The sequence below is a fragment of the Astatotilapia calliptera genome, chromosome 23, assembly GCF_900246225.1.
Source record: "Astatotilapia calliptera chromosome 23, fAstCal1.2, whole genome shotgun sequence".
Classification (NCBI taxonomy): Eukaryota; Metazoa; Chordata; class Actinopteri; order Cichliformes; family Cichlidae; genus Astatotilapia; species Astatotilapia calliptera.
In genome coordinates, this window is record NC_039323.1 from 9,828,056 (window position 1) to 9,848,942 (window position 20,887).

At 48.0% G+C, this 20,887-nt stretch overlaps 1 protein-coding gene across 1 annotated transcript; it reads left to right on the top strand.

The window, feature by feature from the left end:
- Positions 1-306: 306 nt before the first annotated feature.
- On the top strand, positions 307-20,363 carry nwd1 (NACHT and WD repeat domain containing 1). Its single transcript, XM_026160223.1, has 19 exons — positions 307-1,150; positions 2,879-2,964; positions 4,369-4,485; positions 4,689-5,043; positions 5,138-6,437; positions 6,648-6,851; positions 6,975-7,128; positions 7,474-7,591; positions 7,776-7,940; positions 8,014-8,211; positions 8,300-8,422; positions 17,144-17,343; positions 17,426-17,692; positions 18,100-18,190; positions 18,262-18,410; positions 18,558-18,831; positions 18,937-19,493; positions 19,598-19,703; positions 19,958-20,363. The coding sequence occupies exons 1-19, from the start codon at positions 1,018-1,020 to the stop codon at positions 20,266-20,268; spliced, it is 4,908 nt and encodes a 1,635-aa protein (XP_026016008.1). The 5' UTR covers positions 307-1,017; the 3' UTR covers positions 20,269-20,363.
- Positions 20,364-20,887: the final 524 nt, after the last annotated feature.

Below are 20,887 nucleotides of genomic sequence, written 5' to 3' on the forward strand. Positions count from 1 at the left end.
GGGTGGGAATGAATGGGATTGTTTTGCAAGGAATTATGTTACTTTGGGATATATTATACATTTGTTTATATTTTTATCTTTGTTTCCCTTTTTTCTTTTTCTTCTTTCCTTTTATTTCACAGCCGAAGATACATTTCTGAACTCATTTCACAGCTTAAATGTACTACTTAACCTTAATGTACAGATCATCTGTAATCCTTCTCTTTTCTTTCTGTTTATATGTATAATATATATGTTGATGCTTATGTGTATAAAAGGAAACCTCTTAATAAAAAAAGACATTGTTTAAAAAACCTTTCAGCCAGTTTGACTTTGACCGGTCATATTTATTTATTTTTCTTTTTATATTTTATTTTTAAAACTAGTTAAAATGAGTTGTACGACTGAAGCTGAACCCCTGCCCAGCTGAGCTTTCATATTACAGGAATTATAGAGTACTTACAAAAACATCAGACAACATCCAGGTGGCGTGAGTAACTAAAAGTAAGGTTTTCATGCTGTTTACTTGATGTTGGTATTTGCACTTGGGGTAAACACTTGAGGGCAAATTAACATCAGGCACTAAAATAACCTCACTGATGCTACTGTCAGCCCCCCCCCCCGGGCATTTCAATCTGATCAGTTTTACACTGGACGTCCTTCCCGATGCGACCCCAGGGAAATGCACGTCTTGTCGTCCTTTCTCCAACGCCTCCTGTTGGAGTTTGTCAGGAGGTTAAATGGCCGCATGCTCCTGTTAGCAAGATCAACTGTGATTTTATTAGAATGATCTGCAGTAAACATCATTATGAACTCTGAGTCAGAGCAGAAGAGCAGTAAGGGTGTTTTGTTTGGCAGATCTTCCAGTTTAACATGAGCGCAGCAACACTGACGCCACTCTGTGGGCACACCTGCAGCTCAGGTGGGAGGATGGTTGTCCTGGAGGAAGCTCTCTGAGGGAACAAACAGGCTGGAGCGCAGCCGAGGAGCCTCAGACGCCAGGAGAAGGAGAGGAGGACGACCAGTTCCAGGCTGTGGATGATGGCACAGAGTCCGACAGAAGGAAGAGGAGGAGAGATCGGCCCGCAAGACGTGCTGAGAGGATGCACAGACGGCGCTCAGAGGACGAAGAGCAACATGATCCGAGTGTTCATCAGCTCCACGTTCACAGGTCAGATTACCTCTGTGGGCTCAGAGCGAACCTACGCATGCTGCTCAGCACCAGTTTGAAGCTCAAACATGAAATCCCATCAAAGCTGGAACTGGTTTAATGATGAAGAGCTCTGCAGCTGCTCTTCATCGTTAAACCAGAATGATGAACAGCTGCAGAACTTTCACAGATCTATTTTTCTCCAGCTCCATCAGTCTGGATCTGATTCTGCAGCACTTTCAAACATAACTGACTATAACTGATAACTGTTCTCCAGAAATACAGGTCAAAGGCTACAGAGTTATTCTGCTGGGTCAGATGCTGCTGAAGCTGAAATAATGAGACAAACTGAGGAGCCTCAGACTGACCTGAAAACTGCTTTTCTGCTTCTGTAATGAGCTGATGTCATCAAATCACGTCTTTATAGGATGAATACGATTATTCTGATCATGCAGAGTTAATCTAATCAAGTGGGAAAAAAAGAAGCATGGAGCTGAGCAGAAAGGTGCTTTAACCATTTCATACACTGGCGATGGAGCATTTCCTGTGCTTGTTTTTTGGTAGTAAAAAGGCTGAAATGCCTTTGAAGTGTCCACGTAATGAAGTGTCATGTCCATGTAATGCACACAGTTTGAACAAATATACAGTGGGTACGGAAAGTATTCAGACACCCTTAAATTTTCCACTCTTCGTTATAATGCAGCCATGTGCTAAAAATCATTTAAGCTCATTTTTTCTCATTAACGTGCACACTGCACCTGATATTGACAGAAATACAGTTTTTCTGACATTTTTGCAGATTTATTAAAAAAGAAAAACTGAAATATCACATTGCACATTCATGTTAACAAAACTTGTAAACATTTATCCACTCTCTCTCTCTGTCACTCTTGAGGAGGCACTTCAAGTCCTTGAAACGAGGAACCAAAGCTATGTAAAGCACGTGTTCTAAACTAATCCACTTGGCAATTGTGTCAGTCAAAATTTTCAAGGTAGACTTATTGAGCCCCCGATGCTCCGTGAGTGGTTTGTCGCAAGCTGGGTGATGCATTAGCCAAAGTTCTAGCAGCATCGACGACTAACGTATACCCCCTCACAACCGGATTAGGGTTGTGACAGGGCCTAAATACCAGGGGGTCTGAATACTTTCCGTACCCACTGTAGATGGGAAGTCGTTAGATTGCGTTTGACCTTGTTGTGTAAAGACTGCTGAGAGTTGGTGTGATACAGACTTTATTTTTGGTCAGGGAGCAGTTTCTTCCGGCTCAAACTGCATGGTTTCAGCCAGAGAGCGCTCAAACCATGCAGGCTTATATTTTCAGATATCTCACAAAATCAGCTAAATGTCAAACACAGTGAAAGTGGAGCAGGTTGAAACTTTGTATCTCGCTCTGCTCCTCTGGATCCGGGTCAGAACATCGGGACGATGTCTTCCACTTTTATTCTGCAGTTTGATCTGTTGTGATGTTTTAATGTCAGATGTGTTGTCTACGCTCATGATGATAAAGAGTCCAGATGTGGATCAAAGTGTCATTCTTAGTTCTGAGCTCGACTTCCTGTACACTTGTCCAGATCAGATCTCAGAGTGAAGGTTCGTCTCTGCTCCAGGTTCATTCACTGAAACTCTCAACTGAGACTTTCTTTGCTCTTCTGTTCAGTCTTAACTTGATGTGAAGCCAGCTCAGACGCTCTGATTGGTTGTGCTCTGAGCGCCACGTGTGATTGACAGTTTCTCTGATCTGTGGTCAGATATGAGCAGCGAGAGGAAGGCTCTGCTGGAGAAAGCTTACCCAGAAGTCCGGTCCTTCTGCTGCGGGCTTGGCTTGGTGTTCGAGGTCAGTTCACACGTGTTGTGCTCATTAAACCTCATGTGTAACTGTCATTCATGAGGGTTTGACCATTTCTACTCCTTTCCTGTTTTATTTTGAAATCAAGTCTCCTAACATGCGTGCGTTTTCCCCCAGTTTTCTGCCCACTTTGTTCCTCCTCTTTCACCTGCTGGACCGGTTTGTTACCTTCATGTTTTCTTTCCTTTTTCACTTAGATTTGATCATCTTTGTGTTCACGTCTCTTTTTTCAGTTTCTGCCTATGTGGCATGTTTTCTCCATGGTCTTTTCCACTGACCAAGGCAGAAATGATCAACATAAATGACCTGTATCCATGTGAAATAGACTGGTGCCAAAAAACCGCTGACATCAGCGGTATTTTAGTAGCTATGGCAACAAAGTCTCAGTGATTGGCAGGAGCAGATTTTCCTCACACAGGAAATGCCAGCTTTTCTGCCGGTGTTACCAAACTGGGACAGTTAATGTGTCTCAGGGTCAGTTATGTGAAAGCTGCTGAGGTGTTAGTTACACATAAGGTGCCCTTTGGTGGGCTGACATGAAGCACCAGGTAATATGAGCGAGTAGAGGCCGTGAGGGTTCCTGCTATGAAGGAGCATAATAAAACTTAAACAGCTAACACTGTCACTACCTTTGTTAAACCAGTCTAGTCCAGTGTTCAGAGGTCAAAAATTACCAAACAACCAAAAACTTCAAAACAAAATCTTTATTTGAAATAGAGTTCAATAAACGTTATCATAAAACGTCCAACCTAGTCTTTAGTATGAAATCAGAAATTTGCAGCTCCTTTACTTAAATTATTACAAACCCTACTCGACAGTCACAAAGGCTCCACCGTGGACGCGGCAGCAAACAAGGACCACTCCAAGTTAACCACCAACACTGTTTATCAGGATTTCTAGCCTGAAATTAGGCAGGAAAGGATCATCTATACATGAAGACTTATTCAAACAGATTAAAAATAATAGCTTAACTGGCCCGGTCTGTTGGTAGGAACCCTCCTTGCTGCATGTGGCAACCGTCCCATCAAACCTGACGAGGTGAAACAAATACCTCAGTCCAAAGTGGACCCTCGCCTCCTATCACACTATTTTAACCCAAAGCACGATCCTTTCCTGAACCCAGCTGAAAAGTTTTTACTGCCTAAACACGGTGAAGCATAAAATCCTGGCTGTGAGCTCTAAACTGGGACAGTTCACTTCCTGGTTGGTGCGTCACAATACCAAAACAACCAAAACACACCCCATGAATAACAAATGACCCATGAGCAGGTGCGGGGCTTCAGGACTCCACATTTAACCCACTGACCACGCATCTCCCTCCTGAACTGCTGTGAGCTGCCTGAGTGGAGGTTTATACCTGCTTAAAGTTGAATGAGGTCACTTCCTCTTCAGGTTGTGGATCTACGCTGGGGGATCCGAAACGTCCCGTCAGGAGACCACGAGGCCTGTGAGGTCTTCCTGGAGGAGATCCAGCGCTGCGAGCAGATGTCAGCTGGTCCAACGTTCGTTGTGAGTGCTTTGTCCTCTTCGTCACCGGGTCAAAGGTTAAGGTTGGACTTCAGCCACAAATGAGCACTATGTTTATTAATTTTTTTTAGTTTACGTGTGGATTATAAGTACACATAGAGCTGAAGCTGAGGCCACAGTTCTTTTGGATCTGAATTGTGCACTCATTCTTCTTCTCTTTATTTTCCTGTTTCTTGGCTCTGAAGGCTCTGCTGGGGAACCGGTACGGCCACCGAGCTCTTCCTCGCCTCATTCCAGAGAAACTCTTTGACGCTCTTCTGTCCAAACTCTCCAAAAACCCAGAAGGCATTAAGACACTTAACCAGTGGTTTAAAAAAGACAGCAATGCTGTCCCACCCACCTATGTCCTTCAGCCAATCATAGCTCACTTCCCTCATTACATTGACCTTCGGCCTGAGAGCGGGAAGCAGCACGACAAAGATGTCCTGTCATGGCGCCTAGCAGAGACTCGGCTACTGCGACTACTTCGATCTGCAGCCACTGACGCCGAGGACACCGGCGAGATCACAGCCGAGGAGAAACAACGGTTCTACACATCAGGTGAAAGCTCGCGGACACCATGCCCAGCTCGCCACTCAGGTCGCCCTCTGTTGTCTCTGTTTTCTCAGTGTTTTCTGGTTCTTCTTGCCCACAGTCACAGAGCGGGAGTTTGAGCGTGGTTTGTGGCAGAATGACTATGAATCATCTGCTCTGCTCTTCGTTCGTGAGATTCCCCGTCAGAAGTCCAGGGAGGGGCCCAAACGTTTTGCCAAGTTCATGGATGTGACCGGCGACGGCCTGCTGGATGCCGAAGCTCAGGGACTCCTCGCCGGGCTGAAGACACGGCTCTTCGTCAAGTCACAGAAGATCCTCAACCTGCACTCTGTGGAGCTGAGCAGAGGAAGCATAAATCCGAAGTGCAAGGAGCATGCTCAGTACCTGGACAGCGTCTGCGAGCAGTTTGTCTCACAGATGAAGGCTCGGATTGGCGCAGCGATGGATTCACTGGGCCGGAGGAAGATGTGGGGAACCACCGAGGAAGAGGAGAAGATGGACGGGTTGGTGGTCACGGAGGCAAGGCGCCACATTGCCATCAGTGCTGAGCTTTGCAGAGGTTTCCATGGCAGGGAGGGGCTGCTGGGGAAGCTGTGCCTTGCCATGTGGGAGTCCAGTAATGTCCGCCACAGGCCGCTGGTGGTTCATGGTGGCGCCGGGATGGGGAAGACGGCGGTGCTGTGCAAACTGGCCCAGGAGATGCGTGGTGTACTGGAGGCCAGGGCAGTGGTGGTGATCAGGCTGCTCGCAGCTTGCCACCCTCAAAAACCTGACATTGACCACGTTCTCCACAGCATCTGCACACAGGTGTGCTTGGCTTCTGGTCTGGCTCCGCCCTCACCGCTGACGGTCTCCACTCACTTGGAGCTGCTGCGATTCTTCTGGGATGTTCTTGAGCAGGTTTCCCAGCAGGGCGGTGCTCTGGTCATCGTCCTGGACTCTGTGGAGCAGCTTGCAGACCAACATCACGCTCACAAGCTCCGCTGGTTGCCTGTTGACCTCCCGCCCAACGTCCATGTGGTTGTCTCCATGGAAACCAACAGCGAGGCATTTGCTAACATGCGGTTTAAGTTGGAGTCTCTGGGAAGCTTCTTTGAGGCAGAGCGTTTGTCTTGCGAGGAAGGTGAACGCATCATAGAGTCAGACCTGCGAGCGTCTCAGCGGACGCTGACGTGCGAGCAGAGTAGCGCTGTGCTGCAAACTGTTGAGTCATCTGGCTGCCCACTCCACCTCAAACTCATCCTGTCTGTCGCCAAACGCTGGACGTCCTTCACGCCACTGACAGAGCTGCGTCTGGGTACCAGCACTCAGGAAATGATGTCACACCTCTTCCTTATGCTGGAGGAAAAACACGGGAAGGAGCTGGTGGGCGGGGCTTTGGGGTACATCACTCTAGCAAGGTGAGGATATGGTCACACCTTTCTGACGAACGTCAGATCACCACATAAGATCGCCACTGTTTCAGTTTGGATTTATCCATCGATTGATACTGATAACATGATTGATTGATCACAAAAAGGTGATCAGTGTTTCTAAAAGTCTGAACTCAGAAAGCCAGAAAACAACCAAAACACACAAAAATCTCATCATCTGATCACTTGACTCCACAGGGAGGGTCTGCTGGAGGCTGAGTTGCGTGATGTCATGTCCCTGGATGATGATGTCATCAGTGAGGTGTACCGGTACTCCCTTCCTCCGATTCCCTCACTGATCCGGCTGCCGCCCCTCCTGTGGGCGCGGCTAAGGCGGGACCTTGAGGACCACCTGGAGGAGCGCTGGACTGATGGAGTCGCCACCATCGCCTTCAACAACAAGTAAGAAAATCTGAGAAATGATTGATCGGAGCAGACAAATCAATCATAAATAAAAAAAACAACAACAACTAAATCTACATCTGGCAACCAGCTGAAATTGAAATGAAAACTGTTTGTGTTTAGGCGTCTGTCCGAGGCGGTCTCAGCACATTATCTGAGGTCAGAGCGGCGGGGGCAAAGTTTGAGGATCCTGGCAGAGTACTTCCTGGGTCGGTGGTCAGGGAAACTGAGGCCAGCGTCTCTGCCGGGTCTCTCACTGCTGCTGTCTGACAGAAAGGTACAAAATCAGGGGTCAGTTAGTTGTTTTGTGAGGTTATTTAATTTTAAAAAAGGATAGTGTACTCATGAATATAAGGAAATTAGTGTGTCATTACATCTTCCTCCAAACTGATGCATTCTCATAAACTCTTAATTAATGAGTTTATGAGAATGCAAAAACACATAGGAGCGAGCTTGCAGTTTGTGAAAGCTGCCATATCAGATCAGGTTCATGATCCATGATTTATGAGTCGTTGGTAAGTTTGATAAAAATATAAATGTGTGATCTGACCAAGCCTAAACAATCTGTGGAAATAGTTTTTTGCGTCCATGGTGCATTTTGATTGATCCTATGCTGTCACAGGTCCCGCCCCAGCCGCTGTGGTTTGCTCCAGGATTGGCTAACATCAGGAAGCTGCAGGAGCTGCCCTACCACCTGCTGCACAGTGGTCTGTGGGAGGAGCTTCGACAGGAAGTTATTAGTAAGACACAACACAGGGGGAAAGGGGCATGTGGGTCCCGCTCACTCCCACTATTCTCAGCTGAGACCAAACTAAAGTGTGTCAGTGTTTCAACTACACCTGGTTTACCTCTGTGTATCTCCACTGTTCTCCGTTCACCTCTGTGTGTCTCCACTGCTCCCAATTTACCTCTGTGTGTTTGCAGGCTGTGCTGAGTGGCTGTTCATTAAGAGCCGGCTGTGTGGTGTCTCATCTGTGATCCATGACCTGGACCAGTGCTCCAAGTACATGGACTGCACAGAGACTGGACTGATACGAGATGCTCTGGTCCTGATGAAACCCAGCTTATGCTTCCTGGAGGGACACATGGGTCAGTTAGATGTGTTCACTGGCTCACAGTCACATGTCATGTTAAAGTTTTACAGTCTTCTCTCTTGCCGCAGAAGTGTCTTTGTTTTACTCCGAGCTGTTGGCCCGACTGTCCTCGCTCAACTCCGCCTTCCCCACTGTGATTGGGCGGCTGTGTAGCCAGTGCGAGGAGTGGTTACTGAAGTATCCGGATCCGATTCTCATCCCAAGGAGCAGCTTCCTGCAGCAGCCAGGGGGGGCGCTGCAGCACACGCTAAGTGTGCTGCGGGGAGGTCAGATGATGCGTTTTTGGTTTAATTTGGTTTAATTCGGTTTTTGCTTTGACTCATTCAGCAGCCTGACTCTGTGACATTTTTGCAGGTGTTGTCTGCATGGACATCAGCGTGGTGTTGAGGCTCCTAGTTGCGGGGTCAGATGACGGCGTGGTGGAGGTTTGGAGCATGCTTGACAAGCAGCTTGTCCACACCTTGCTGGGACACACAGGTGAGTCTGGCCCAGAACACACAGCTGACTGAACGATAGAACACAGGGTGTCTTCCTCCCGCTCCACGTTTGTACAGCAGGATGAAGGTAACTGTTAAAGGCTTGTTTACTTACCTGTCTTAAACACAGACAGGTAACTCATGGGATCTGTTGCAGAGCCATACGAGCACTCAAATTTTTTTGTGCCAAACCCCCTTCAGCCGATAAAAGTCCAGGCTTCATCTGATTTATGCTCTTTAGGCTTAGGGCAGCAGTGACTCCGACAGAGACACAGGCTCTCCGGCGTGTACTGGGCCTGCCCCATCGTCTCCTAGGAGACAGCTCACCTCATCCTGCCTCCTTTCAATGTGGGGGACCAGCGGCACTACAAGCTCAGACCCGTTTCAGAGGAAGCTAATATCCACCACATGCGTCCATGATCTTATTTTTTCAGTGGTTCATATATATATAGCACTTCTCGACTCTGAGCACACAGGTTTGCTGATCCACCTGTCGATCTCCTGCTCCATCTCCCCTCGCTGTGAACCTCAGATACTTACCCACTCTGGGTTGGAGGAGTTTATTTGATCAATAAAAAAACAACAACAAATAAACAAAACAAAAAAACAGGAACTGACGCTGAATTTCAGAGGGATAAACGTCAGTGTTAAAGCATTAACAATCAGTTTTTGTCTTGTTTCCTCCGAAAAATAAGTGAGTTTTATGCAGTTTTCTTCCACGTCATCTAGCTCTAAACCCCACCTGTTAGATCCGTCTACAGTCCGACTTGCTCTGCAGTAAGGAACCACATGGGTGATGCAAATACAGGGAGTGCAGAATTATTAGGCAAATGAGTATTTTGTCCACATCATCCTCTTCATGCATGTTGTCTTACTCTTCATGCATGTTGTCTTACTCCAATCTGTATAGGCTCGAAAGCCTGCTACCAATTAAGCATATTAGGTGATGAATCGCTACCTTATCATGGTGGAGGGGTTTGTGTGTCACAGGGATCCCAGGGGCTATGTTGTCTGGGTAGGGTCCCTGGTAGGGTCTCCCATGGCAAATTGGCCCTGGGTGAGGGACCAGACAAAGAGCGATTCATAAGACCCTTATGAAAAGGACACCGAGGGAACAGTTTACCCTGCCCGGGATAGGGTTACCGGGGCCTCGCCCTGGAGCCAGGCCCGGGGAGGGTGCCCGAGGGCGAGCGTCTGGTGGCCGGGCCTTAGTCCATGGGGCCCGGCCGGGCACAGCCCGAAGAGGAGACATGGGCCCATCCTCCCGCAGGCCCACCACCCGCAGGAGGCGCCATAGGGGTCGGGTGCATTGTGTGCCGGGTGGCGGCAAGGAGCGGAGGCCCTGGCGGACTGACCCCCGGCTGCCAAGACTGGCAATAGGGACATGGAATGTCACCTCTCTGGTGGGGAAGGAGCCTGAGTTAGTGCGAGTTTGTTCCCTGCGCCTTAGGGTCGTGGAACGGGTGCTGACTGTCATCTGCGCTTATGCGCCGAGTGGCAGTTCAGAGTACCCAGCCTTCTTAGAGTCCCTGGGGGGGGGGGGTGCTCCACCTGGAGACTCTGTTGTCCTGCTGGGAGACTTCAATGCTCACGTGGGTAACGACAGCGAGACCTGGAGGGGCGTGATTGGGAGGAACGGCCTCCCTGATCTGAACCCGAGCGGTGCTCTGTTATTGGACTTCTGTGCTAATCACAGTTTGGCCATAACGAACACCCTGTTCGAACATAAGAGTGTCCATAAGTGCACGTGGCACCAGGACGCTCTAGGCCGTAGGTCGATGATCGATTTTGTAATCGTATCAGCAGACCTGCGACCATATGTTCTGGACACTCGGGTAAAGAGAGGGGCTGAGCTGTCAACTGATCACCACCTGGTGGTGAGTTGGATCAGGTGGCGGGGGAAGACGCTGGACAGACCTGGTGCACCTAAACGCGTAGTGAGGGTGTGCTGGGAACGTCTAGCAGAGGCCCCAGTCCGCGTGATCATCAACGCACACCTCCGGCAGAGCTTCAACAGCATTCCGAGGGAGACTGGGGACATTGAGTCCGAATGGACCATGTTCAGCGTCTCCATTGCCGAAGCTGCTGCATTGAGCTGCGGCCGCAAGGTGGTTGGTGCCTGCCGTGGTGGTAATCCCCGAACCAAATGGTGGACACCAGAGGTGAAGGGAGCCACTAGGCTGAAGAAGGAGTCCTATCGGGCTTGGTTAGCCTGTGGGACTCCGGAGGCAGCCGACAGGTATCGACAGGCCAAGCGGAATGCGGCTCGGGCAGTGGCTGAAGCAAAAACTCGGGTGTGGGAGGAGTTCGGAGAGGCCATGGAAAAAGACTTTCGGACTGCCTCGAAGAGATTCTGGCAAACCGTCAGACGTCTCAGGAGGGGAAAGCGGTGCTCTACCTGCACTGTGTATAGTGCTGGCGGAGCGCTGCTGACGTCGACTGAGAAAATTGTCAGGCGGTGGAAGGAATACTTCGAGGACCTCCTTAATCCCACTGACACGTCTTCCGAGGAGGAAGCAGAGTCTGGGGATGAGGGGAATGACCCGCCAATTTCCGGGGGCGAGGTCACTGAGGCAGTTAAACAACTCCTTGGTGGCAGAGCCCCTGGTGTTGATGAGGTCCGCCCCGAGTTCCTGAAGGCTCTGGACGTTGTAGGGCTGTCCTGGTTGACACGCCTCTGCAATGTTGCGTGGAGATCAGGGGCAGTACCTGTGGACTGGCAGACCGGGGTGGTGGTCCCCATCTTTAAGAAAGGGGACCGGAGGGTGTGTTCCAACTACAGGGGGATCACACTCCTCAGCCTCCCTGGGAAAGTCTATGCCAGGGTGCTGGAAAGGAGAGTTCGTCCGTTAGTCGAACCTCGGATACAGGAGGAACAATGCGGTTTTCGTCCTGGTCGCGGAACACTGGACCAGCTCTTTATCCTCTCCAGGATACTTGAGGGTGCATGGGAGTTTGCCCAACCAGTCTACATGTGTTTTGTGGACTTGGAGAAGGCATTCGACCGTGTTCCTCGGGGTGTCCTGTGGGAGGTGTTGCGGGAATATGGGGTGTCTGGCCCATTGCTACGGGCCATTCGATCCCTATACAACCGTTGCAAGAGCTTGGTTTGCATTGCCGGCAATAAGTCGGACTCGTTCCCGGTGGGTGATGGGCTCCGCCAGGGCTGCCCTTTGTCTCCGGTTCTGTTCATAATTTTTATGGACAGGATTTCTAGGCGCAGCCAAGTGGCGGAGGGCTTTCGCTTTGGTGGCCTCAGAATCTCATCTCTGATTTTTGCAGATGATGTGGTTCTGTTGGCTTCATCGGGTGAGGGCCTCCAGCTCGCACTGGAACGGTTCGCAGCCGAGTGTGAAGCAGCGGGAATGAGGATCAGCACCTCCAAATCTGAGGCCATGGTTCTCAGCCGGAAAAGGGTGTAGTGCCCACTCCGGGTCGGGGATGAGTTCCTGCCCCAAGTGGAGGAGTTCAAGTATCTCGGGGTCTTGTTCGCGAGTGATGGGAGAAGGGAGCCGGAGATCGACAGACGGATTGGGGCTGCAGCTGCAGTAATGCGGACGCTGCACCGGTCCGTCGTGGTGAAGAGGGAGCTGAGTGTAAAAGCGAAGCTCTCAATTTACCGGTCGATCTACGTCCCTACCCTCACCTATGGCCACGAGCTGTGGGTAGTGACCGAAAGAACGAGATCGCGGATACAAGCGGCAGAAATGAGCTTCCTCCGAAGGGTGGCTGGCCTCTCCCTTAGAGATAGGGTGAGAAGTTCGGCCATCCGGGAGGGGCTCAGAGTAGAGCAGCTGCTGCTCCACATCGAAAGGAGCCAGCTGAGGTGGTTCGGGCATCTGACAAGGATGCCCCCTGGGCGCCTCCTGGGTGAGGTGTTCCAGGCATGTCCCACCGGGAGGAGGCCCCGGGGCAGACCCAGGACACGCTGGAGAGATTATATCTCTCGGCTGGCCTGGGAACGCCTTGGTATTCCCCCGGATAAGCTGGAGGAGGTGGCTGGGGAGAGGGAGGTCTGGGCCTCTTTGCTTAGGCTGCTGCCCCCGCGACCCGGCCCTGGACAAAGCGGATGAGGATGGATGGATGAATGGAGGTGATGTGAATCTCTGTAATGAGAAGGGGTGTGGTCTAATGACATCAACACCCTATATCAGGTGTGCATAATTATTAGGCAACTTCCTTTCCTTTGGCAAAATGGGTCAAAAGAAGGACTTGACAGGCTCAGAAAAGTCAAAAATAGTGAGATATCTTGCAGAGGGATGCAGCAGTCTCAAAATTGCAAAGCTTCTGAAGCGTGATCATCGAACAATCAAGCGTTTCATTCAAAATAGTCAACAGGGTCGCAAGAAGCGTGTGGAAAAACCAAGGTGCCAAATAACTTCCCATGAACTGAGAAAAGTCAAGCGTGCAGCTGCCAAGATGCCACTTGCCACCAGTTTGGCCATATTTCAGAGCTGCAACATCACTGGAGTGCCCAAAAGCACAAGGTGTGCAATACTCAGAGACATGGCCAAGGTAAGAAAGGCTGAAAGACGACCACCACTGAACAAGACACACAAGCTGAAACGTCAAGACAGGGCCAAGAAATATCTCAAGACTGATTTTTCTAAGGTTTTATGGACTGATAGTGAGTCTTGATGGGCCAGGTGGATGGGCCCGTGGCTGGATTGGTAAAGGGCAGAGAGCTCCAGTCCGACTCAGACGCCAGCAAGGTGGAGGTGGAGTACTGGTTTGGGCTGGTATCATCAAAGATGAGCTTGTGGGGCCTTTTCGGGTTGAGGATGGAGTCAAGCTCAACTCCCAGTCCTACTGCCAGTTTCTGGAAGACACCTTCTTCAAGCAGTGGTACAGGAAGAAGTCTGCATCCTTCAAGAAAAACATGATTTTCATGCAGGACAATGCTCCATCACACGCGTCCAAGTACTCCACAGCGTGGCTGGCAAGAAAGGATATAAAAGAAGAAAAACTAATGACATGGCCACATAGCTGGACTGGCCATCGGGCATACCGGGCATTTGCCCGGTGGGCCGCTGGCGATTTTTTATTTTTATGGGCCGATGGATATTTTTTTTTTTTTTTTTTTAGGAAGGGTATATATAATGAAAGGTGTTGGATTGGCCAATTGGTCATGATCGACTCTGGGCTGGACCAATTACAGCCGAGGAGGCTGGATGCACCCTCCCCCTTGTTTAGCAATCACGTGATTTTCGCGCATTGCATGCCGGGAACTCGTGGCAAAACAATCCAAGTACCGCATCAAATGCAAGCATTTGCAGCACCGCAAAACGTTCATTCTCCGGTTCCAATACCTTCTTTTTTTTTCTTTGCCGCACAAAAAAGGAATGTACAAAACAAAAGGAGAACAATGCCGGTCCGTACAAAGACAGACTCGACGAAAAGACAAAGAAAAGATACGAGGAAAAAATCAAAGGAGTGAAAGGGTCAGACCCTTACGAGCACACAGAGTGGACAAAAGACGTCAGTGTGCTGCCAACTTTCACCACGCTCAGATTTATAATTACACGGTTCTTGGAGTGAGTGCATACACTCATGAAGTTTAGTAACTTCAGGTCACTGCAACAAGCCCAGGTACAGTTTACCGACGGATGGGTGCAGGACCTTGAAATGCACCGTGTAGGACAAAAGACTATTGTACGTATCATAAGTTTACCAGTCTCACAAATCGTCTTCATAAATACACATTCATTAACAGTTTATTAATAGGACCTTTGAGCTCAACGGTAATTAATTAGTAGTGGAAATAATTTCTGGTAGTGTAACAGTGTTTGTGGTATTATTCCACTTGCCACAAATATCAGTGTAATGGGGAAACAGCGCCCCCCCGCTCTCAGTGTGGCTGGTTAGGTGAGGCTGGCTGCAGTAATCGCTGCCAGTCTGCCGTAGCCATACGAGAGGTGAGTTGTATTGTTCCGCACACAATATAGCTAAGTAGTACAGACACATAAAACATGTTTGATTAGCTGACGAGCACCGAGTGTAATAAGTGCTTAGTGGACACATGTCCAACACCAGTTTTATGTACTTTTCATTTGTTTATTACAGTTTTTCACAGACGCTAGGACACATTTCTCAATACTTAGGTCACGTTTGCAAAACTCCTCACACAGTGAGCACAACAGAAGTCTATGTGGGCTAAACTGAGGACCAGTTATCATTGTTTTGGCACAAAATGCATTCAATGACTACATCTCTCAAATTACATGAATCATCTTCTCACTCAGACACAACAACTGCCAAAAACCTTTGTACGGACAGGACATTTTGCATGTGCTTACATACTGTTTTCAAAACTGTTAAACTCATGGTCAAAACAATAACACAATGCAAAACTTGAAAAGACAGCAAAATCCAACGGCAATATTTTACTGAAACATATTTTAAATCTAACAATGCAGTTTAACCAGCCACAGCTGATTCTCATTGTGGATGAACATCTACACAGTTATTACTCCTTCAATTTTTCAACTCCTTCAATTCTGGCATGCCAGAAGATTCTTTCCTAGGTGTGTTGCCCAAGATGACATAAGATGTGATGTGGATGAGAACCTGTGGCCAAATGGAGAAGACCGAGTAGATTAGCATTACTATTGTATGTGTATCAGTGGATGGTGTGTATACGAATTCTTGTATTTTGGGATTACTTAGTGCAAAAAAATAAAAATACATAAACATAAATACATGATGTCTGATTCATTCCAGTAACATATATTGAAATTATAAACAGAGATGTGTCCTTGTTTTACACAGGAAAACACTGTGTAATGCTACATGTTGTTAGTGTTTTTTAGGTCATTGTTTTGTGGGTGACAAAGTGTGTTTGTCGGCTGTCAACCTTTGCTAGTGTTCTGGAGGAATGTTTTTATTTGAGACCTGAATGAAGTGTTTTGGTAGTTGTAGTGCATTTTGAATGTGGAATGAACTGCTTTGCCAAGCTGAGGGTCAGTTAGGAGAATTGTGTGAAGAGTTTTGCAAAAGTGACCTAAGTATTGAGAAATGTGTCCTAGCGTCTGTAAAAAACTGTAATGTGTGAAACTGTATGCTAAAGCGGAATGCTAATGAGATGTTCTGCCGTAGTGTGCTGTGCGGAGTGGTGTGTGGCGAGCCTGTGCACTGATAATACACCGTTGTTTCCATTCAGGAAATAAAGTGGCAACGATCGATCAGAGACTCCTTGTCTTTTTAAAAACACTACACAACGCAGAGTCGAGGAGTCTGTTTGGGCCGAACTGTTGCAGCGGGATGAAGCAGAAACCGGTTACAGTAGCATTACAGAAATGTAGCAGTGACAATAATATTGTATGTTGTAATCGCAATGGACAATAAGTGATACAAAACAACTGTTTTATCCTGTGAATAAAAGTATATGTTTTTGTCAATGTACCATGGTAATAACAGAAGCGAAACACAATATTGTGTCAGGACAATTTACTATTTATGCACAATAAATAAAGGAGCATAGCGCGACAATTTCTGTTCAGCGCCAGACTTGCTTGTAACCTATATCACCAATTATGTTAAGAAAAATGACGTATTAACTACTAAAAAACTCTGACCTTTGTGGGAATGCTTGGAGCAGACTAACATGTGAGCTGGAGTGTTCTGAGACGTTATATTTGGTATATCCAGACCATCCGTCGGCTCTTACTTCGGAAACATGGCTTAAAAAATTTCTCTTCAACGACGTAATCCGATAAAAAAAACAAAACGATCTCTTTACCCGTCGGCTTCCCGTGGCTGTCATGCGACCGGCTATTGAAGTTAATAATACAACAGCTTCTTGCCATTTTTTGGGTTTCTTTTTATCGCTGTGTAACTGAGTTCAATTGAAAGCCTGCGTGCGCTAGTACCTCTTGCCACAAGTTCCCAGAATCCTTTGCGGTTTTATCCCTGAATGACGTCACATTTTCAATCTTTATCCTGGTGGGCCGGTCTCTAGTCAAAATGCCCGGGCCGATTTTTTGTCCCAGTCCAGCCTTGCATGGCCACCTTGTTCACCTGATCTGAACCCCATTGAGAACCTGTGGTCCATCATCAAATGTGAGATTTACAAGGAGGGAAAACAGTACACCTCTCTGAACAGTGTCTGGGAGGCTGTGGTTGCTGCTGCACGCAATGTTGATGGTGAACAGATCAAAACACTGACAGAATCCATGGATGGCAGGCTTTTGAATGTCCTTGCAAAGAAAGGTGGCTATATTGGTCGCTGATTTGTTTTTGTTTTGTTTTTGAATGTCAGAAATGTATATTTGTGAATGTGGAGATGTTATATTGGTGTCACTGGTAAAAATAAATAATTGAAATGGGTATATATTTATTTTTTGTTAAGTTGCCTAATAATTATGCACAGTAATAGTCACCTGCACACACAGATATCCCCCTAAAATAGCTAAAGCTAAAAACAAACTAAAAACTACTTCCAAAAACATTCAGCTTTGATATTAATGAGTTTTTTGGGTTCATTGAGAACATGGTTGTTGTTCAATAACAAAATTATTCCTCAAAAATACAATTTGCCTAATAATTCTGCACTCCCTGTAGTGACAGTCGTGCCAAGCAAACCTCTGTAGAAAACCATTTCCAGGGATGAATTGGTTAGCAAACACTGAGCATGTAGAAACCAGAAAAGGGCTGCAGGGTCTTCATTTAGCTTTGCCCAGGCGATGAACACAGGTGATAATTATGCCTTCTGTATGTTTTATAGCTTCAATCTTGGCTGTCAAGGTGATCGGCAGCCCCGCCCACTGCCTCTCATTGGCTGCTGACGGTTCACTGAGGAGGTGGAGCCTGATGAATGGCCAGCAGCTCTTCTGCATCGAGGAGGCAGTGCCTATAGACTCCATCCCTTCATCGGTGCACCTCCACCTATCTGAGCAGCTGCTCTTCGTTTACACCAGGACACAGGTACCGCCTCCGCGCCTAGCTTCGTTCACGCACTGCCGAATGTCTCTCGTCATATCTGATCCTGTTTCTGCTCTTGCTTCAGGTGAAGGTGTGGCAGCTGGATGGGGCGGAGCTTCACCTGAACAGCAGCGACGATGAGGTCTGGTTGGTTCTCGGGGTTCTTGGAGAATCGGTGGTCTATCTGTCCAACTCCGGTCGGGTCAGGATCTCGCACCCAGTTTACGGGACTCAGTTAACGGTGAAAACTCCGCAGGAAAACTCAGTGAGGCACCGGACTGTCGTAACCACGTTGATGCTCCCCAAACGTGAGAAAGTGTTTGTTGTGTATAAAGGAGGATTCCTCCACCAGGTGTGTCTCTCTCTCTCACACACACACACCTGAAATAATTATAATAGTATGAAATTAAAACATTAAAAATCAAGATTAATGATCAAAAATTATACGATTTTAAGGTTTTTAAAGGTTTAAAAATGTACGCCTATAAATATGTGACTATATTAATACATTTCTGAAAATGCAATTAAACAAGCCACAATAATTATAGTTATCCAATAAAATACATAATATAAAAAGGAAAAGTAAATTTAATATATCACAATTAAAAAGGTTGTGTTTGTACAGGTTAGGTAAATGTGGTGTAAGAATTTAAAATATTTTGAGTGGCGCTCTCAGGTCTGCAGCTGAATTCACTCTAAAAAGCTTTTTTTTCCTTTTACTTTCCACAATGACGACGATGATGCCGTTTTATCGTGCAGATTTCCAGGACAGGCAAACAGACTGTTGGCGAGTTTCCTCTGCTTCCTTCCTTCTTCTCAGTCACTGAAGATGAAAAAACCCTGTTAGCAGGTAGGCCTGAGCGCTGAGCGCTGTGCTTCGGACCTGCACAGAAGCATCCTGATTCTTTGTGTCGTCCGCAGCCAGCGAGTGCACTCTGAGCCTCTTCAGCATCCTCGGCGACTCTCTGGACCGATTCCTTGACCTCCAGCACGACGATGACATTTTATCCGCCTGTGTCTCCTCAGACGGCAGGCGGCTCGTGTCTGGAGCTGCAGACCAACTTGTACGAGTAAGAAACCAGCAGGAAGCACGATCCGATTCACTCAGTTCAAAACACTGAAGACATTGGGCATTTTATAAAGATGACTGAAGCCACAGAGTGTCTCTCTGTAATTACAGCTCATTTTATTCTGAAAAGACTGTTATTCTCTCACAGGTGTGGTCGGTGACCACGGGGGCGCTGTTGGACTCTCTGTGTGGGGCGGACGCCCCTGTCACCTGTGTGCTTCTCTTTAATGACTTTGTGGTTTCGGCCTCGACGGCCACCTCTTCCATCCTGCTGTGGAACCTGAAGTACGACGCCAGCACCAAACCTACCATCCGCATTCCTGCAGACTCCGCCCACATTGCCCTCACCAAAGACGGCAATCAGGTTTTCTATGTCCACCAGCAGAGCCATACCGAGGTCATGAGCTGGAACAGCCACACAGGTCAGAGGTGAAAGGTGGCGGCTACTTACAGAACATTAGAAAACATTAGAATAAACATTAGAATGATGTCACGCCCCCTGAGGTCTATGCTGGTTCCCCCTGCAGGTTCTGTGTGCGAGCGTTTGCCCGTCTCCTCCGAGGTGTCATGTCTGGAGTTGGCTCAGAACAAACGTCTCCTCCTCTGCGGCCTGACGAGTGGCACCGTCCTCATCTACCCATTAGCCCTGCCTCAGGAGACGCTTTGCATCCCCCCCCCGGAGAGCCTCTGCAGGGTCCTCTGCCTCACCGCCGGCACCAAGGAGAAGCACCTGGCGGTGGCCTACGAGGACTCGGTGTGCCTGTTCGAGATCACTTCCAGGGACAACTTTCCCACGGTGGAGGGGCCTCTGAAGAAGTTTGCACTGCCCCTTCTCCACGCCCCGCTGTCCGCCATGGCCCTGCTTCCCGACCGCAGGCTGCTGTACGGCACGAGCTGTGGGGAGGTGACGCTGTGGGACTTTGGCAGGGGTGGCGACGTCTCCGACTTGGAGCCTCACCGCAGCGGAGTGACCTGTGTGACGGTCAGTAACCGGGGGGCTCATGCTCTGGTGGGCTCCGAGGACACTGTGCAGAGGCTGTGGGCCCTGAACCCGCTGGCCCTGGACCACACCATGGAGTACAAGGTGAGAGGTCAAAGGAACGCTCTGCGAGTATGAGCATGGATGACTTGTGCCGATGTCACTGTCGGGCCTTTGGTCCGTCTCTTCTTCTGTCATCTCATTTTTAGGGCTTTCTCTTTGAGGGCGTCCTCTCTGCTGCGTTCTCTGAAACCGACCGCTTCATCTTCACCGGGTCTCAGGACCGAACCATCAAAGTCTGGGACGTTGCATCAGGTATGCATGTTTGTGTTCGGCTGCAGAGTTAGATTTTAGGGCTAAAAAAGGCAAAAATCTGGGATACAGACAAGCACTGAAGCGTGCACCAGCAGTTTTGCACCTGGACCACTCCCAGGTCTGAGCCGTCCTGGTTGCAACTCTCTAGAGTTCAGTCAGCTGCAAACAAAAGATTCTCCAACAGTTTGGCCTTTGGGATTTTATAAACAGTTCTATCATTCCAGCCACTGAGCTTTATTCATTTCTCCCGTCAGGAAACCTGCTCTTCGTTCAGTACGTCTACTCCCCCGTTGTCCGAATGGTGACCTTCAGGGACGGCTTTGTGGCCATAACCCGGCAGGGCGCCATCATCAGAGAGCTGTTTCGGTGTCCAGACCACATCGGGCCCGACTACAACCCTGTGAGGAGTTTCAGGGCCCAGTACCGGGTCACCTCTAGGGAGAAGGACCGGGAAGGACCGCAGACCTCCGTATCCAACCTGCAGGACTTTAACCCCACCCAGTTAAACCTGAACCTCGTGGGCATGTTCAAAGCCAAACCCTCCTCTGCATGTGTCATGCTGTAGGACAGCAGGGCCCAAGTCACGGCTCCCGGACCTTCACTGGCCGTTCAAGGAGGGGAAAAAAAATGTTATTTACCAATATTTGATCATTATATTTAATAAACATGTAATCAGTACAGCACACGCTTGTTCTCCTGTGAATTACTGCAAACATTCAGTTTCTCTGAAGCTGATTATAGTGTTGAAAACACAGTGAGTGAATCCTTTCTTTACACATTGAAGATTTAAAAGCTTCATGTTTTTGTGATGCTGAGCCGTCTGCAGCAGGACTGACAGTTTCATATAAAAATTCAACTTTTCTGAAGGATTTTCATTTAAAATATGCAAATATTGATAATTCAGTTTGGTTCTTTTTGTGCTTTCACTGGTTTAACTGCTTGTACAGTTTCCTCGTAAGAGACCAGAAACTTCCTGCTTCTTTCTAAAGAATCCAAATCAGACACAACCACTGTCATCATTATTATCTTGGTACACAAAGCTGTAAACTAATGCATACAGAGAAAATATCTTTACTGCTCTTTATTTTTATTCCACAGTAGAGCAGCTGTGCATGAGTCACAATTCAAAATAATCTTTGTTTATCTGATACAGGCCGCTCCCATCACTTTAGGGTCCTCCTTTC

Coding starts and splice junctions, on each gene's coding strand:
- nwd1 (XM_026160223.1), top strand. CDS start 1,018: ATGATGGCACAGAGTCCGACAGAAGGAAGAGGAGGAGAGATCGGCCCG. Junction 1,151..2,878: donor CATCAGCTCCACGTTCACAG/GTCAGATTACCT, acceptor ATCTGTGGTCAG/ATATGAGCAGCGAGAGGAAG. Junction 18,411..18,557: donor CTGCAGACCAACTTGTACGA/GTAAGAAACCAG, acceptor ATTCTCTCACAG/GTGTGGTCGGTGACCACGGG.